This window comes from Equus przewalskii, chromosome 15, assembly GCF_037783145.1.
Source record: "Equus przewalskii isolate Varuska chromosome 15, EquPr2, whole genome shotgun sequence".
In the NCBI taxonomy this organism is placed as follows: domain Eukaryota; kingdom Metazoa; phylum Chordata; class Mammalia; order Perissodactyla; family Equidae; genus Equus; species Equus przewalskii.
In genome coordinates this window covers 70037398-70057321 of record NC_091845.1, presented here as the reverse complement: position 1 = coordinate 70057321, position 19924 = coordinate 70037398, and the positions used below count along the sequence as shown (strand labels likewise).

The 19924-nt window shown below is 35.2% G+C and overlaps 2 protein-coding genes across 4 annotated transcripts in view; one reads left to right on the top strand and one right to left on the bottom strand.

Annotated features, from left to right (window-relative positions):
* Positions 1-19924, bottom strand: part of ACKR4 (atypical chemokine receptor 4) — a 92917-nt gene that overhangs the window by 13285 nt on the left and 59708 nt on the right. The window lies entirely within an intron of this gene.
* The window catches only part of ACAD11 (acyl-CoA dehydrogenase family member 11), an 84312-nt gene that overhangs the window by 20620 nt on the left and 43768 nt on the right, over positions 1-19924 (top strand). For both annotated transcript variants that reach the window (XM_070576052.1, XM_008534397.2), the window contains exons 4-11: positions 417-578; positions 2165-2329; positions 9398-9539; positions 9901-10022; positions 11731-11837; positions 13104-13230; positions 18446-18523; positions 19216-19354. In XM_070576052.1, the coding sequence (XP_070432153.1) occupies positions 417-578; positions 2165-2329; positions 9398-9539; positions 9901-10022; positions 11731-11837; positions 13104-13230; positions 18446-18523; positions 19216-19354 (1042 nt within the window). The remainder of the gene's footprint in view (positions 1-416; positions 579-2164; positions 2330-9397; positions 9540-9900; positions 10023-11730; positions 11838-13103; positions 13231-18445; positions 18524-19215; positions 19355-19924) is intronic.

Here is a 19924-nt window from a genome sequence, read left to right as displayed (position 1 = left end):
TTGACTTATTCTTAAATTTTCCTCTAGGTGTCAGTAAAGAGCTATATGTCATGGCAATGGCAATAACCAAACTGCTCAGATGGTAGGGGAGAAAAACCACTCCAAATAGAAAATCAATTCATTAAGAACAATCAATTCAAATCCTTTAAATTTTTTTTAAACGTAACTTGAGAGTAGCTTTTGTCCTTTAAGTTCATTTTGGCATACCCTTGTATTTTCCCTTGAGTGTATATACGCACGTTAAACATCACAAATGAATGTTTTTCTAACATATTCTACAAAAGATTGGTTTTGGTTGCAAAACTGTTACCCTGATATTTTTTGTAGGCAATAGGGGATGATGACGTGGCAAATAATTGGTATGAAAAGATTTATTTTGTTTTAAATTTTCTGTTGTAATTCTTTCCATTACAAAGGGTCGAATCTTTCGTGATTTCTCAATTCCTGGAGTTAGCCCAGCAGAACGCTCAGCCATATATGTGGCCATGGTAGAAACCTTGGCTCGGTTACATTCCTTGAATATACAGTCCTTGCAGCTGGAAGGATATGGTAGAGGTGCTGGGTACTGCAAAAGACAGGTAATACTTCCACTTAAAGAGTTCCTTGGCTCAAGTTCTTGGAAATAATATACATTATTAGTCAAAATAAAGACGTATTATTTTAAACTTTTCTGAAACTTGACTGTGACTTTTAATATCAGCCTTCAGATTGACTTGTTTTAAGCATAAAATAATTTCATATTTTTAGATCAGGTTTTGTTCAGCAAAAGTTTCTGTAACTGGCAGCATGTTCATGAATGCAAATTTAAAGCTGTTTCAGCCCCTTCACTTAATTTACCAATATATTTTCTGTACAGTTTTACCTTTTTATGTTAGGTTAATGCTATTTATTAAGCATGACCATGCATTTAATACATGCTGGGTACTGTGTTAAACATCAAGAAAATAGAAATAAATTCTTTCCCTAAAGGAACTTATGGTCATTTTTCGAGAGACCTATATATGAATCTCATTCACATGAAACTTGAAAATGGTATAAAACACTATGTAATGTAGTAGTAAATTGTTGAGTGCTCATCAGGAGAGTTGTTCCATTCAGAGGGGAGATGTCAATATGCCCTTGCTTAGGTGGGAAAATCTTCCTGGGAGAGATATGTCTTGCACTGTGTATTTAAGGAAGGATAAACCATCTAGAGTGAAAGGGAAGAGAATTTGAGCATTTCAAGTCAGAGGAGCAGCAAGACCAGATATGTGTAGGGCAGTTTCCCTTTGTACGTATGTCTGTTTGAGGGGCCTGAGGGGAGAGAAAAGGGAACTAATGTTTAGAGAGTACTCACTATATGTCAGGTCCCGTGCTAGGTGAGTTGTGGACCTACTGTTTTTTAATCTTTGTGACAACTCTAAGACATAGGTATGATTACTCCCATTTTGCAGATGAGGAAACTGAGGCTTACAGGTACCAAGTAATCACAAATAAGTGACTTAGACATAATTTAAACCCAGGTCTGTATGATTTGAAAGCTCACACAGTTTACTGCACGAAATTGAACAGAGATACCTTGGGGGGTGGGGAGAGAGACATAAGCAGATAAATAATATGGTCTCAGTTGATGGAGGACTTTGAGAATAGGTCGATTTGTTTGCCTTCAATTCTAAGACCAATAAAAAGTCTTTACAACTCTCATGCCTGTAATGGATTTAGAAGATTCTATGGATAATAAGAAAGGGTATTAAAATGAAAAGTAAAAATCTCCTGTCTTCTCTAGCCCCTATTTTCCCTTTTTCAGGAGTTACTTGTTTTTTGTGACCCTTCCAGAAATTTTCTATGTCTATTTATTTGTGTATATGTGTGTATGTGTGTGTGCACGTTCTTTTTTTTCTTTCACAATAGTTGCCAAATAAAGACTAGAACCCACATCTCTTGATTCCTAGGCCGGTATTTTTTTTCCCTAGTAAATATCTAGGTAAGTAAAATGGAACTAGATGGAAGAGAGACTGAAATGTTTAAGTTTATATGCTGATACGAGTATTACTTACAGGCATTTGTCTTGAGCATTTAGGAATAAAATAAATTTTATGTAATTGAATTATGTCTTAATTTTAGAATTGCTGGATCTTACATTCCACTTTCAGCTCTATCATTTTTCTCATTTACGTATCTTTAGGTATCAACCTGGACCGAGCAATATCAAGCTGCAGCTCATCAGGACATCCCTGCCATGAACCAGCTGTCTGACTGGCTGATGAAAAATTTGCCAGATAATGACAACGAAGAAAATTTGATTCATGGCGATTTCAAACTAGATAACATAGTTTTCCACCCTAAAGAGGTACTGTGAGCCATGTTTACAGTAAACTGAATAGGTCTGATTTGGGACACAAGTACTAAGTAGATGTTCCCCACAGAGCGCTGAAGGAGCCCAACCGATCCCCACTCTTCCCCTACAGTATGGACTGTCCTCACCACTCGAAGCTTTTAGAAACGAGTCCTGCAGATTTTCTGGCACAGGTAGCTGCTTACGTTTAAGGCTGGGTCTCATCCTGATCTCTGATTCACTGCTTAAAAAGGATTTGGGAATTTACATGCATGTTGCTGTTTTCTTCAAAGAAGTTTTTCATCTACTATAAATATCTAGGTATCGGTGTTCCTGCCCTTTCTTCTGGTTCATTTTCATTTCTCTGTCCTATCTCCTAAAGAATTTTTAACTTGATAATTATAAGCTCAGAAAGGACAGAATTCCAAAAGCCTCTTTTGAGGCTTTGAAAGAATTGAATGAGATTAATGTAACCTTGCTCTGTGTAAATGTAAACAGTGTAATCTTTATAAAAAGTTCAAACAAATCAAAACTATGATCCTCCTCCACTGAGCACAGACAGTGAGGCCCGGGAGGAGTCTGGGGGGAATGAGGAAATGACTTCAGTTCTCCTCTAATGACATGTATGCTGTTGGGCAAGACACTTAGTATTCCGACATTATTGTGAAATATTGACAGTTTCCTGAATCCTACTTCTTAGCGGAAGACTTCTTGGGTTCATTAGTTTTCTCGGAATACTAAGATGTTTTAGAGCAGGAGGAGTTGCTGTAAGTTCGTGTGCTAGGCTTCTGGCTTTCATGTTCTTTTCCTATAGGAAAGGACAGGAGGAAAATATCGCTATGAATTTCATTGCTGTTCTAGTTCAGAGTAGTACTATATCAATTGAAAGCTGAAATAGAATATAAAGACGTATGAGTACATTCACCAGCAAGAAAATTTTTCATATAAAAGTCAATTTGGATATTAAAATTATGTACATATAATTACATATGTGTGTGTAATTTTGTTAATGGCACTGATGAATTCTGAATTCTAACTTTGTTAAATATAGAGTAGGAAAATTAAAGAATGCTAGTTTATAACCTGGAAATATTGTAAAAGTTTATGCCTTAAAACATAGCAGGATCTGGCCTATATTTGATCTATATAATTTAATTCATTAATATTTTAGGAGCCTATCTTTGAATAAGTCAGAGCCCTCTTTGTGCTCTGTAACAACAGTACTTTTCTATTCGTTACTCAAGGAAGGAAGGAAACATTCAGACCCAGATCTCCTGAATTATGTGTTGTCTACCACGATGTTTAAATGTTAGAATTACTCATAATATGCTGAAAGTAATGGCAAACCATAGTAAGTAACAAACAGTAATTCCTTTTTTAGATTTAATCTCATTTTAGAACATCATTTCTTACAGGATTAAAGTTGCCAAACAGGTATCATCTTCCTTTAGACAAGCAGAATATGCAATACTTGGGGAGAGACTTTTTTTTAAAAAGAAACAACTGGCAGAGGCATAGCTTTAAGCTATTTCGCTGCAGCGCTAACTTGCTACGTATGTCATTATCTTTTACTGTTGTAGGGCTATATGGTAGCTAGTAAAATTTCTTCTAGTTTATACCCAGTAATCCCATAATTATTAGTTAAATCTAATTTAATCAATTTCTGCCTCCTATAAATATTGTAGCTAATTTTTTATGGAAGTAACATGGTTGGCAGAGTGTAAGTCAACTAGATTTATTCATTACCAACAATGTGCTCTGAAACATGGAGTTGGAAAGGAAATACGGTTGTTAATGAGCTCAAAATACAGATGGAGAGAAAAGATACTCAGGTAACAGCAGACAACAATATATACCCATGTGCTAAAGTATATCATACGAAGTGAACTGTAAGAGCAGTCAAGGAGGGAAAGGTACCCACCGTGGACCGGCAGTAAGAGCTACGAAACTTCAAAATTTAATTTTAGTCAATAGTTTATCTTTTCCACTTCATTTTTAAAATTTCATAAGTAAATAGGAAATTAGACTATGTTTCTTTTTTCATGAAGGCACTCCACAAATTGGGAAATCAGTCCCTGGATTATAGCAAATTGAATATATGTATTATGTGCTTACCTGTATGTATTCCTAGGATATAATTGAAAGCTTTTTATTTTTCCTTTGAGGGTAAGGATTACATCTTTAATTTTTTCTTACCTTTGCATCTAGAATCTGGATAGCAGATGCTCAATAAATGAGGACCTATTAGACTAGGAGCTCCTTTAAAGCAGTGACTGTTCTTACTCAATCTATGTTGAAAGACTTGATTTAGGTAATCACTATGTAACTATTTTATCTCATATATTTATACTTAATTTTTATTCTCTAGCAGTGTGACTTTGAAGAAAATTATTTAACCCCTCGCTGTGCCTCAGGTTTTATTTTAACTTTTTATTTTGAAATAATTATGGACTCAAAAGAAGTTGTAAAAATAGTACAGAGGGGTCCTGTGCACCCATCATCCAGATTCCCCAAATGGATCTCACACCATTATAATCTATTATCAAAGCCAGGAAACTGACATTGTGTGCCGTTTAAATTGGGGGGGGGGGGGGGGGCGGATACCACAATTTCAGGGTTTCTGGGGAGCCAAAATGAAGTAATTGATAGGGAGCTACTAACTGGTACCTGGACAGCTATGGTCAACTTCAATTCTCTTCTTTTCCCCCGCTGTTTTTCTACTCTACTTTTCTAAGACTGCCTATCAAGTGCCATTCTTCAGAAAAATATTAAGGTAAAAGTAAATCTTTCATAATATGTACTAAAACTTAAACAGTGGTTGTAGAGGATGGAATCATAGGAGATTTATAAGTTGTGCATTTCTGTAATGTTTGAGGTTTTGTTTTTTTCCCCAAACAACAGCATATTTTATTTTTGTCATCAGAAAACACAACAACTAAGAAATAAAATAAAAACAGTTTTAAATGGTAAACCTTCCAGGAATGTGTGTGGTAAGCCAGTAAAGGTTTACTAAAGGGTCTGACAGGCCCTAGTTATTTACCAGTTACTCATATGTAAAGTATTTGAAGTGTGTTTGAGCGAGTATTTCCATGGTGCAACATCCTCACTGTGATGTTTAAAAGGAATCCAGTTTTCCTGGAAAATATTGTTAATTTTCTAAATATAAATCTTACTCATCTGGCAGAGAAGTGTTTAAGATTTTGGAGTTTAATGTGCATCTTGCCGTTTCAACTTGAAAGAACTACATTCAATTAGAAACAGATAAACCCATAGATAGTTCCTCTATATTCATTAATTAGTAGTCAGGTGTATTTCAGATAACAAATATATGCACACTGGTTCTTCTGAAGTTACCTACCTTGCAGTTTTTTACATATTATGAAGAAAAAAATGATTTGATATGGAAAACAAAACTTGTATTTTTATGGTTTTTTCTTTTTAATTTCCCCCATTGTCTCTAAAATGTCGATTTACTTATAAAAGCATAATTATAAAATTTAATTTTATTGCTAGAAAAGACATAAGGATTGGATTTTCTTCAACCCTTTTGCTTTACAGATAGTTTTTAAATACTCTTTAGTACATGCCCTTTGGTAGTAAAGCTGGGTTTTGAACTCTGGCCTATAGAGTCCCGATGCTGTATAATTCCTTCTACACTGGGCTGCTTCTCATCTCCCCTGGAACCAGTCAACTTCAGTGATCTAGAAATGAAGCCCCTTGTCTTTGGCCACACCTTCTTTACCTTCTCCTTCTCTTAGTTCTTTCACATACCTCCCCTGAGACGCTGCAAATTCGATTGCTCTTACTTTAGAACCTGTGAGCCCTTTATGACTTCATCTGACTTCTTATCCTGCCTGGCCCATTGGCATGATTAATCATTTCAAAACCTACCTTTATTGTCAATTGAATGAATAATTTTTTTGACTGTGGACGTATGAAAGATACATGAGTTATAAAGTTTCCTGACCCTAGATCACTTATTCCAGAATCTGCTCACTTCTTGACTTAACACAGTCTCCAGCCCTGATCATTTGTATTTTGGTCATCACATTTTTGCTGCAGAATAAAGTCATGAAGTCAGGTTAACATAAATAAATATGTATTTATGGTGCATAATTTCATCTAGCCTATAACTTAATCTCTTTGTAAAATCAGTGACTTTTTTTTTAATGGTTTTTTCAAATCTTTTCCATCCTTCTCAAACTCTCAAGTTGCTTTTCTCATTTAGACTCCCACTCTCAGCATATGGTCTTGCCTTCTACTTGACTCATTTTTGTCCTTTTAGTCACTTTCTGGCACAGGCTCCTTTCTGGGGATTACACGGCCCTTGAAATTCTCTTGATGCTTTTGAAGACATTTCAGCCCTCGACACAGTATCTCCTTCATGCAGATTGATGGGTGGCATTTTTCTTAAGTCTTATTGCCGAGAAAAATTGTCACTCTTGAGCAGCTGCTTTGTTTTTAATCTACATACGCTATAAACCTTGTGACTGATTATGCTTCACACTTCATTTTGTCCATAGAAAACTCAGAGCAAATTTTACTGTCCAGACTAACAACTACGTATGACCTATGACATTCAATTTTAGGTAATAACCTTACTCCTAGTTTCTTCTTTTTATTAAGATATATATTGTTAACTTCTTTTTTTTTAGATTGGCACCTGAGCTAACATCTGTTGCCGGTCTTTTTTTTTCTTTCTTTCTTCTTTTTCTCCCCAAAGCCCCCAGTACATAGTTGTATGTTTTAGTTGTAGGTCCTGCTGGTTGTGCTATTGTTGACTTCTTCCCTGCCTTCTTCATCTACTGTTTGTCCTGTTGGATTGTATATGTTTGTTTTGAAAAGGTAATATATACGTTAATAAAATTCAATAGTGCAAAAAGCATACAAAGAAAAATAAAACTCAATGTAGAAGATAATCGACAAAATGAAAGCTTTCGGCTGTGCTGAGGTTTCAGGAAAACTGTCAGAAATTATTTTATGAATAAGTTCTTTAGCAGCAAGATGAACTAGTAGGCAGTCATTTCAACCACTAACAGTTATGCTGAGCTTTTCAAAACTCTACACAAAGAGGCATAGACAGGATTCTAATAAATTATCACTAATTAATTTTTGCTAATTGATACAATTTGATGAACCATCAACTTTTCTCATGGGCCATTGTTTTATAACTTTGTGTAGTTACCTAAAAAATGTTTCGGATATCTTGAGAAACTTAACTCTAGAGAAGATTCCCAATTTTCATTGAAAAAAGTAAATGTTTATAGCATAACTGTCTCATCTTCTTTTCTTTGAATGTTAAGAACATAGAAACAAATAGAATGGTATAGAGAAAATTGCACATGATTCCTTTTTATAGCTTAACAAATCTAGCTAGTATATCAATTTATAATACAATAGAACCACAATAATAAAAGGTCTTACAAAGTGGATAAATGGTCTTATAAAGTCAAAATCATAAAGTGATCAATTTTTCCCATAGTCATGATAGCAAATTTTTGATTGCCTGCTATACTTACTCATTGAATGACTACATATTGGCCACCTACTATGTGCCAGGTGCTTTGCTAGGAACTGGTAAACAAAACACACATGCTACCTGCCCTCATTTCCACTTCACACTAACACTACGCAAGAGGTATATATTATGGCTGAGAAAATTGAGGATCAGAGAGGTTAACCAGCTTGTCCAAAGTTACACAGCCAGTAAATGATGGAGCTAGGATTTGAATATAGGTCTGTCTGATCCCAAAGTCCACGTTTTTCCACAAAGCTACAGTAATGTGTGTGAGTGTGCCAGAGGAACAAGGAAGTGCAAGCACACACAAAGTTACAGAGAGGCATGACACCCAGTAACTTGCAGTGCCCAAATGAGTTCTGCTATTTTATCTGTCTTGGATAGTCTTGTCTAGATTATTGCTGTAGCCTCCTCACTGGTCCCCCTACAGTCTATTCAGAACATAACAGCCAGAGTGACTCTTAAAACAAATCCTATCGTGTCACTCCTCCATACAGAACCCTCCACTGGAGGTTCCCTCCCTATACCCCATCCCTTCTGCCTCAGTCTGTTGAAGTAACCAAGCCATTGCTATCAGCTTGGTGTATGTCCTTTCAACTTTGAGTATTCATTTATAACCTTTTTATTTAAACAAAAAATAGGATCATATTATACATATTATTCTGCAAATAGCTTTTTCTCTTTATAGTTACAATTAAATGTCCCGTACAGAAAGATACATATTCCCTTTTTTTCTTGAGGAAGATTAGCCCTGAGCTAACTCCTGCCAATCCTCCTCTTTTTGCTGAGGAAGACTGGCCCTGAGCTAACTTCCATGCCCATCTTCCTCTACTTTATACGTGGGATGCCTACCACAGCATGGCTTTTGCCAAGAGGTGCCATGTCCGCACCCAGGATCCGAACCAGCGAGCCCCAGGCCGCCAAGAAGTGGAACGTTCGAACTTAACTGCTGCGCCCCCACATATTCCTTTTATACATATTGTTACCAGGTAGAATGAGGAAAGCTTTCTGTTTTGTTGTTTCCAAATTACATGACTGTTTTATCATGTTGCTATGTAATAGTGGACTTTGTTTTCATAAAACAAATAGCATCTTCTATAACAATTATACTTTTACCTGTAGCATGAAATAACTTAATTGAAAAATTGCTATTGCCAGAAGGGCATAATATTTTTATGTAATAAGATTCATCACCAGAGCAAACTCTTAATTATATATGGCATAGCATAGATTCTTAACTTACAAGTAATTCTTAGAATTTCTTATTCACCATAGTTACTACAAGTTGAGAAGTTTCAACTGCTTTTGCCTGCTCATTAGTAGAGATATTAGGCTGTGTAAAGTAAAATGCAGGAGAAATGATGGCCAGTAATGGAACCAGAGGACTTGGCTCTTCACAGTTAAGGCTAATTAGGTATTTGATAAATGAGATGTGCCACTGTGGGTAAACACCGCAAACTACAGTCTCAGATTTGCTTTTGGTAGAATGTATTATATTTCATTTATTTTCTTATTTTAGTTGTTTTGGATATAATATGTTAAAACCTTTTTATTTTTAATTGCAGTCTCGAGTTATAGCTGTACTGGATTGGGAGCTTTCAACCATTGGTCATCCTTTGACAGACTTAGCTTATCTCACCATGTTCTGCTTTTGGCCGAGGAGAGTTCCAGTGATAAATCAAATTTCTAATTTGCAAGAAAACAAAGGTAGGAAAACATGATGTTGCCTAAATTGCTACTAATATAAAATTATTATTCTTCATAATTAAAAAGTAGGATTATATTGTAATTTTAGGTGAATAGCTTTCATTTCTTTCTTGAAATGTTTCCAAATAATTTTAGTTGTTATTCATTTTTCTAAATGTAGCATTCCACTTTTAGTAATTTGTGACAAAATGAAATCCTTTGGGTATGATATTCTTTTGGAAACGAACGTTTAGAGCATGTTTTGTTCTGTGGATTAGCGATTATTATAGTCAGTTTTATATACATATTGCAATATTATGACATTTTGAAATATTCACCATGACATTTTTATTAAAGTTTATAGTATGTTCTGTTTTTATAGGGATTCCATCAATGGAAGAACTAATTTCAATATATTGCCACTGTAGGGGAATTAATTCTATTCTTCCTAACTGGAATTTCTTTCTTGCCCTTTCACATTTTAAAATGGCTGGAATAGCACAGGTAAGTAATTGTTTTTAACATGTGTTTCACCATTATTTGTTACTGTAATATTAACAATAATTTTTGGTCTTCAGGGGTTTTATATTTTTTATCCTTAGATCATTTTGCTTTTCACAATGACAAATACCAGACATGAATAAAATATAAATCCAGAATTTACACAATAGGAACTTGGCAAGGGAAAAAGTTGAATAGCAAAATATGTTATCACTTTTGATATAATAAACTTAAAAGATGGAGGAAGGGAGAGAGAAATTCATAATGACAAAGAGAAAAGCATGTGAGAATTGGTTATTTCCTGACTATCTAATGTAAGAAACAGCTAAAATCTTTTGATGATGTCTGCTTCAGACTGTAAAACCACTTATTAACCAGGGCTGATGATGAAGAAAGAATTATCTTTTTATTTCCCAAAGCCTAGCATATAGTACCTAGCATATAGTAGCCTCTTAATATATGTTTTTGAGTGAATAGGTGAGTAAAATTTTCCATTCTCTATTATTGTCATATTTATGTGATTAACTTTGAGAGTAAATTGAGCATAAATTCAGATTTATTTAATTAGAGTTTAAACAAATGCACTCTTCATTATACTAATCCAGTTTACAGGTACTTTGAATCTCAGAGTTTTATTTAAGAAGTTGAAATGCTTCATTAGTGGCAAGAAGCTAGGGCTTGGAGAACAGGTGAATAAGAGATTTCAGAAACAAAAAAGAATGAGAGAAGAAGGATTAAGGAAAATTATGGTTATTTTTCCCTGTCCTCAGAGTTCATGCTATCCACGAAAAACTGAAACGTCTTCCAGGAAACAGCTGTGTTCCATCTCCTCCTGTAGTTTAGAATCATGTTAGTTATCATGTTGATTGGATGGGTTTCTCAAAATAAGGTTTATGGTATGCCACTATATCTGTCAGTTTCCACAAATCAGATACCAAATAGGCTTTGAATTGAAAATTTAAATTTTCATTTCAAATAAAAGTTTGACGTGTTATGATTGAAATTCATATGTTTGTCATAAACTGTATAGTAGTAGCGTTAGAGATAATCATAAAGATTCCATTCTAACTAGAAGTATGAAATTGGAAATGATGGAAAGTCTGTTACAGGGCTTTATTATATAAAGAAAGAAATGAATGAAATTCAGTTGATTATGTTTTGGTGGGGAGGCAAGGGAGAGGAGAGTGTAGTATGTTGGAAACACAGAACATGGAGAATTAATAAAGAAAAACTGATTAGCATTCAACACTGTTCAAAGGAGACAGTTTCACTCAAACTAGGGGTCCAAAATATTGAGATAAAATATTCTTAGAGGTCATCTCCTTGCCTTCTCTTTGGTTTTAAGATGTTTGTTTTGTTTTGCTTTCTTTAGATTTTCTCCCACCGTGAAGGGAGAGTAGTGAGCTTTAGAGGTGATATCACTTGCCAGTATGGTATCTTTGGTGACTACTGAGCTCAATTTCAAATTTGGTTTGATTCCCGGTTACAATTCTCTTAGGAGGAGAGTGTGTTAACCAGATGGCACAAGCATAACTCTTTAATTTGGGGGTTATCATTGTCCCAGCATGGAAATTAATAGAATTGATAATCTGATTTACATCTTGGCACCTTGTGAGTTCAGTGACTCCCAGAGCTGGGAAACTGGAAAGACTGGATAGCTGAAGAACAGTTTTCAATGAATTTTAATTGTTCCATGTTAATTTACTTATAGGGAGTATATAGGAGATACCTTCTGGGAAATAATGCATCTGAGGATAGCTTTCTGTTTGCCAGTATTGTGCAACCTCTGGCAGAAACTGGATTACAACTCTCAAAAAGGTAAACAAAATGGACTCCTTGGCTAACTCAATTGGAGCCTTTGTTAGGTATGTGAAGGTTATAAACTTTAGGGGAATAGGGATTGTTTTTATTGCTTACACCAGGACTGCAGCTGCCAATTGCAGTAGTCTTTTTTTGGTAAATCTCTTGTATGCCTGAAAATAAATTGACTTTAAATATAAAGAAAATATCCACATTCGTGATTAAAAGTTTTTTTTGCCAACTTGCGTGTATAAACTTTTAAGGATATAAATAAAACTCAAATGTTTCCTTCTAATATTTCAGTTACTTACATATAGCTGTTTAAAATTAGGTATTATATAAGATTATTTATTAAATTGAGAAATATTGCTCTCTCCCACCATCACATTTCATGAAATTTTATTCAGACATTTCATGAGCATCTTTGAAATCCATGTCTCCATCAGTGGAGCAGTTTTTGAAGCATCTAATGTACTTTGCCAATCACGTTCCCATCTAAGTGGTATGGTATATAGCTGAATGTGTGGATGATGCTGTCCTTGGAAATTCTGTGCAAGCCCCAACACCCAAGGCATAACATTAGGACAGTTGTGTTTTACAATTCATCTCATAGATGGGTATTTGTGATCTCCACAACACAGCAACCGACTATATTGCTCTTCGTAGTGATCTTTAAAGGTCTTGTTTATAATGACATCCAGCTGTTATATTTGTGAGGCATATACCAAGAGTAATTATTAAATTTATGTTCAATTTCTTTGCTTCCCTTTTTAGAGATTCTGACAGGTGACTTCAATAAAGATTCAAAACTACCATTGACTGAGGTCATGCCAGGCTTATATTTTCCTCAAATAGTGCTTTAAGCATTAAAGTTTAATGTTCAACATAAAGTGATTTTGCATTCCCCCCATAGTATAAAAGACTTAAAAAAATAAAAAATGGGGGCCGGCCTGGTGGCGCAGTGGTTAAGTGCGTATGTTCTGCTTCAGTTGCTGGGATCCCAGGCGGACATGGCACTGCTTGGCACACCATGCTGTGGTAGGTGTCCCACATATAAAGTAGAGGAAGATGGGCATGGATGTTAGCTCAGGGCCAGTCTTCCTCAGCAAAAAGAGGAGGATTGGCAGCAGTTAGCTCAGGGCTAATCTTCCTCAAAAAAAAAAATTAAAAATAAGGCAACTCCTTCTGAGGGATATTTTTGGGGAGCTGGGGAAGGCTTCAGATTATATTCAGAAATACATAATAATGATTTTGGACACCTTTGTAACTTTCTTTTTTGTAAAGAACTTTCAGTACTCCACTACCACAGACTGATGCTGCAGGACAGTTGTTTGGACAGACAAGGACAGGCCAGGAAGTTCTTACTAGGGTGAAGCATTTCATGAAACAGCACATTCTTCCAGCTGAAAAGGTAAGTATTATATAATCAAACAGACTGTATTTGTGCTCAGGGACCACTGATGAATTACTTCTGTTTCCTCTGCTCCTGGGAGAACCATGGTATCATATCTCTGAAGTCAGTCCTTACCTGGAGGCCCATCCTCACCTTAGCACTGAGACTTAACTACTGCAGAACTTGATTCTGAAAAGTTCCAAGGTTCTAAAATATGGCCAAGGGAATGCTACAGATAAATCTGTGGAATGAAAATTAAGTCAAATGGAATTAACTGTTTGTAAGGTTGAGATCCTAATTATATTCGAGTAAAACACTGCTTTCGGGGCCTTTTTTAAGGCAGTGACTTTCAGCTTTTGTGTATGTATGTGTGGACCCCTTTGAAAATTAAGAGAACTGTAGACTAAACAAGATGGACATATGCAGAAAATTTTGCATATCATTTCAAGCTGTTCACAGATACAACCACCTCTCTCCCTACAAGCTACTATTTTAGGGTCAAGTTTTGGTAAGCTTACTGTGGGTAGAGAAGTAACCTGGTACCTTGCTTCATTCAGTTAACAAATAATTATCGGGTATCTAATAATGGGCTAGGCACCTGGAAGCCAATGAAAGTAAAAGAAAGAACAAGACAGACAGAGCTTATGCTCTTACAGAGCTTACACTTCAGCACTAGAGACGTTAATAAGAAATGACAAATGCAGTAAAGAAAAGACAAAAGCTCTCCTGAAAATATATAAGGCATATGGGGCGGGATGTGAGTGTGGGTAGAACACTGGTGTAGAAATTGTAAGTGTTTGATTCTAGTCCATTCCTGCCACAAGTTTGGGGGTCTTGGGCAAATAACTTTCTCTCTCAGAGCCTCAGTTTCTTCATCTACAATGGGAATAGGTATGACTAGATAGACAATAAATCCCCGTTTAATTCTTCCGTGATTCTGAGAGGTCTAGAGCTAGACTGCAGAATCAAATAGGAAACTGAAAAAGACCAACTTCTTTCAACAAAAATGTTCAAAGTTGATATGTGTTTATAGGTGGTTGGTATTGTTGCTGGAATTACGTGAATAATTATATTTTTAGGAAAGATCTGACATGAAATGAACTTTGCTCACAGAGTAGGGTATAGTATTTTTAAAGAAATTGCTACTCAAATATGAGGAAGTGCTTTCTAAAACAATCACCTCTTATATGCGTTCAGTGATTAGGGTGTCACTTTGGAGACTTTCTGCTCTAGTTAGTATATATACAATTTTGAGTTTTAAAATTCTGAACTTTTGGGTATTAAAGAGAAAATGCAACACTTTTGGTTCAAGATGGCAGACTGAATTCAGCGTTTACCTCCCTTCCATCAAATAAAATCCCACTGAATTAACAACAAAGAATTTTTTTTAATGGAATAAATTGGTAAAAGCACAGAAACAGGAGGGGGACACGTCAGAGGACTAAAGGTTTTCATAAGAGAATGGAAATCGGGTTTGGAAAGCAGAATGGATCATACCAAAGAATAAACCTTAACAGAGGAAGCCACATCCCAAAAGAATTTTGAAATAAGAGAAGGTTGGAGAACAGGTGTTAAGCATTTTTTTCTACAATGTAGTCCCCTGTGATTGACTGGTATGGGGAGCAAGAATAAGAAGGGGAAAAGAAATCAAGATGTTTGATGGAAGAATTAACCTGTAGGTGGGTGCTTGGGTAGGTGTCTAACACTCCTGGGTAGCAGCGCTGTTTGCCCCAGACGGAAGGCTTCAAGAGTCTGTGAAAAAGCAAATGATCTGTTTCAAAGAAGCCAGGGCTTCAACATAAGGGTTAATGCTCTAGAGTCACGTCCTCCGTTTTTTGGCTTTTTTTTTCCTGGTGAGAAGTTTGGTGTAGACCCCAGCTTGCCTATCAGCCTGCCTGCTTCCTACCTGTTCACCCTAAAATGAAGCCTATCTTTTGACATGCTAGTGCTTGCAACCAGCCCATTATTCAAAGAATAGGCCAGAATTGGCAGAGGAAACCAAGTGGCCTTGCTCTTTCATTCATAAATGTGAATGGCAATCAAGGGAAACATGCAGCAGGGAAGAGAAGTCTAACAGGATCCGAACCCTGGGCTGCCGAAGCAGAGCGTGTGGACTCAACCACTCGGCCATGGGGCCGGCCCCTACCAACATTTTAATAGTACCTATATTTAGCGAGTAAGACTTGTGATGACTTTTTCTTCATACTTTTACATATTTTTTGAATTTTCTATAATTGGAAAAAATAAGCTTTATTTAAACTATTCTAATGACCTTTTGAGACTCCTTGGATATCATACGGTGAGAACATGAGAACTCGTTATCTAGGAAAATGTTAAAAGACCATTGTTCCTGTTTAGAATGGATAAGGAGAACGAGCCCTAATGGCCTAGTGGTTAAAGTTCAGTGCGCTCCACTTCAGCGGCCCAGGTTTGGTTCCCAAGTGCAGACCTACAATGGCCCTGCTGTGGCAGCTCACATAGAAGAACTAGAAGAACTTACAACCAGAATATACAACTAGGTACTGGGGCTTCAGGGAGGAAAAAAAGAGAGAGAGAAAGATTGGCAACAGATGTTACTTCAGGGTGAATCTTTCACAGCAAAAAACCTCACCTTCTATATATTAAAGTTAGAAAAGAAAGAAAGAAAATGGATGAGTCCTAAAAATAGCATGTAAAACAGGAACTAGCAACATGACGTATTATCGAGAACACACTTTTAGCATGATAACATTAGTCATATTTTCCTACTGAATCTAACGATGTGCTAGGGAAGAACTGTTGCTGCTTTCTTTCTAACTTTCAAATAAACTTAAGTTTAAAGTGAAAAACATATTATGTTGCAAAATTATTTGTAGGCTCAGATTTAAGATTCTGAACCAACATACTCCAAAGCGATAGCTCAATCAGTGAATGAGGAAGTTAGATGTTAACTTTTGGGAGAACTGATCAGGCACCAAGCATACTTTCTGCTTTCTTCTTTCACCAATAAATTCTTTCATACTTTAAGAACTAAAGAAAGCTTCTTTGTAATGAGGTATTTTATTTCTTATTCCTACCATACCACAAATAGATTTTGCAAATCTCTAAATATATAGATGTTAGAACAGGAAGTATTAATTAATACACATTTTTAAATAGTTATATAAACACTGGCATAATTTAATTTCTCAGAACTGTAGTGTCATAGAGAGGTAGTCAGAGATGAGGAATTTGTAAATGTATATTACGTAATATATTTCTTATCTAACATAATAGCATTGACTATTTCCATGGAATAAACAACCCTAAACAGGAAATCTTCCAATGTAACCGACTTCTTGACAGAAATAACAAGTGCTATTCATCCTGGCGCCTTTGAAAGAGCCATCCTTTGTCTTCTTGAAGTTTTCACTAAATATAGCAGTACTCCAGCCTAGCCATACTCAATAAAAATAACATTTTAGTATATTACTTATATTACAATAAATTGGTGGAACAATTTTAGAAAAGAATTTTGTAATATGAAGATTTGACAATGTTCATAGCCTTTAATCCACTAATTCTACTAGCCTAAGTGTAGAAAAAAAAAAATAGGTACAGAGATACTATAATAGCAAAATATTGGAGAATGCTATTATAGTCCAATATTTTAGTTCATCTTGATTCTTTTACTTTCACAAATTAAAGATTATTGTTATTCTTTTGTGTAGCTAGTTTTTAATTTAGATTTACCCATGTATTTATCACTTTATTTACTATTCCTTCTTGCAACTCAGTTGTTTCTTCTAGGATCAAGTTACTTTAATGAGAACCTGCTAGTAAACTTTTCTTTCATCTTTCTTTTTTCCTTTCCCTTTTTTCTGCTTGGGAGAGGAAAGTAATGATTCATATTCATAGTCTCTCTCTCTGTTTTGTTCTTTCTAATGCCTTTATTTTGCCCTGATTCTTGAAAGATAATTTTATTGGATATAGAATTCTAGATTGACAGTTATTTTCTGTCAGCAATTGAAGATATTATCCTATTATTTCTGGCTTCATTTGTTGCCCTGGGAAGTCAGCTCTCAATCTTAATTATTTAATTATCAGTAATCTGTCTTTTTCCCCACCTCTTTCTCCTTTTAAGAGCTTTTTTCCCCTCTCTGATGTTCTGCAGTTTGTGCTCTGGTGTCATTGTGCTTTCTGATTTTGAGGATTGGTGTCTTTTTTCCATTTTGAAAATTTCTTAGATATAATTTCTTCCAATATTCCCTCTCTCCTTATTCTCTTTCTCTAGGGCTCCAGTTAGACTTATATGAGAACTTTTCTCTGTATCCATCATATCCCTTAATCACATATATTTTCCTCCTGTTGAATTTGTGTGCTTCCTTCAAGAAAGAAGTAATTTCTTCAGATCTTTCTTCCAACTTATTTTTTCTTCAGCTGTATCTAATTTACTTTTCAACCATCCATAGAGCAGTGGTTCACAAAATTTAGTATGTGTCAGAATTGCCTGGAGAGCTAGTAAAGAATAAAGAAGCCCTGGGCTCATTGAAGTAGGATAGGGACTGGGCCCTTGTAAAAATATTTACCAAGTTCCCCAAGTGATTCCAATACCCACCAAATTTTGAGAACCATTGCAATTGAGTTTTTAAGTTTAATTACTGTGGTTTTTCTTTTCCTCAAGTTTCATTCAGTTCTTTTTAAAACTTGTCTGGCCAATTTTGATAATTCTTTGTCATACTTTTAATTCTTTCCTTTATTCTTGAAATCTATTGGACACAAATATGTCCAGGGATCAGCCTGCATCCCCCAGACAAACTTGGCTCCAGTGTTTGCTCACATCTGAAGAGTCAAGCTTTTTTATTCCCAGCTTCTGAGGAATTTCCTTATTTTCCTTCCAGCACAGCTATGCATTACTAAATGTAGTTTTAAAATTATTTTTAATATTTTACTGACAGTTTTGGTTGTACTACCCTGGATGAGGTTTCTATGACCATCTAGTGTGCCATATTGCTGAAAATGAAACAGTCAAATCTTGGTATAAGATTTTGGAAGTCTATTGTCTAATATCGAGGTAGTGTAATTTTATGAGCAGCAAACCTCTAGAATTTTTTATACTTCTCTTTCTGGTTTTAGAAAGAAATATTACTGATTTAATAGCAGCTGAAAAAGCTTCTTCACCTAAATATGTTTACTTTGGATATTAGCAGTTTATGGCATTATTTATTTTGTATTAATTTTAGCTAATGAACTTTTTTCTTTTTATTACTTTAAGGAGGTAATTGAATTCTTTGTTCAAAATAAAAATTCAGTGGACGAGTGGAAGAAGCCTTTAGTGATTGATAAACTCAAGGTAAGAAAAATAAGAAAACCTTTAACATTGGAAAATTTATAGGCAGGTGTTTTTTGAGACCTTAGTTTGTTGCTGTTGTTATATTTGTAGAGGTTAATTATATCAATAATAACCCTTTAAAAATAAAGTTAAAAATAGAATCTGTAATATACAAATTAGGTTCCATAGTGTTTTGTATATGGTGTAGTGATGAAGACAGCCTCTTATGGCTGTTCAAAGAAAAAAATACGATCAACACTACTCACTGCCATCTGTCACTTAATTGAGACTGAAGTCGAGCCAGGGCATTTGTCCCTCATGGGCTTAATCCAAATTCTGTGTTTTCAAATCCTAACAGCCACACATGTTAGAAATTGAAATGCACAAAATAATATATTTGGCATAATTATACTCAAATGTGGGGGATTTTGTAATAGCTCTGATTCAATAAGAAGTACTCAAGTAAGCAAATTTAGTTTTTCAGCCAAATTAAGAAGCTTGGAGGAAAAGTCATTTCTCTAACAGTTACGAAACTGTTGATTTATAATGAATTAATAACTACTTGGTTTTGCACACTGTAGGATACAATGAAATAAATAACTTAATAAGTGTTTTTAAATTTCAAAAAGTGTAAATACCAGTATCTTTTAAAAATAAACTATTTTAGGTCATGGTAAATTATGATCACTGTGGCATATTCGTCACTTTGACAGGAAATGGCCAAAGCAGAAGGCCTCTGGAACTTGTTTTTGCCAGCTGTAAGCGGTCTCAGCCAGGTGGACTATGCCTTGATTGCTGAAGAAACAGGAAAATGCTTTTTTGCTCCAGATGTGTTTAACTGCCAAGCACCAGGTTACTACATTATTTAGAAACAGAACTTTCTTAGATATTTTGAGCAGTTTAAAATTTCTCTATGTTATGACAAGGAAGTTTTTCTACACAGTGTCATTGATTTATAAATTTGTCTGTAATTTTACTTTTTTTACTTTGATTTAAATATAAAACAGTGGGTCTAAAGTTGTCATTGTATTATTCTTTGTTAAGCATCATTACATTAAGAGTATTAGTGAATAGAACTTGGCACCAGAGGGATTGGCAATACAAGGATCCCAGTTTCCTAGTTGGGTATTGGATACTTCCGTGGTTAGTTAAGATGGATAGAGAATTCCAAACCTTTTGGTTAGGCTCACTGTCTCTCCATTTACTCACCAATTACTTATTGATTACCTACTATGTGCCAAGCACTGTTTTAGGACCTTGGAATTTATCAAGAAATAAAATATGCAAAGATTCATTCTAATGGAGGGAGACAAAAGTAAACAATAAATATAATAAATAAGTAAATTATGTAGTAAGTTTAAAGATGCAAAGTGCTTTGAGAAAAAAAACCCCAGCAGGGTAGAGGAGCTCTGGAATGCTGAG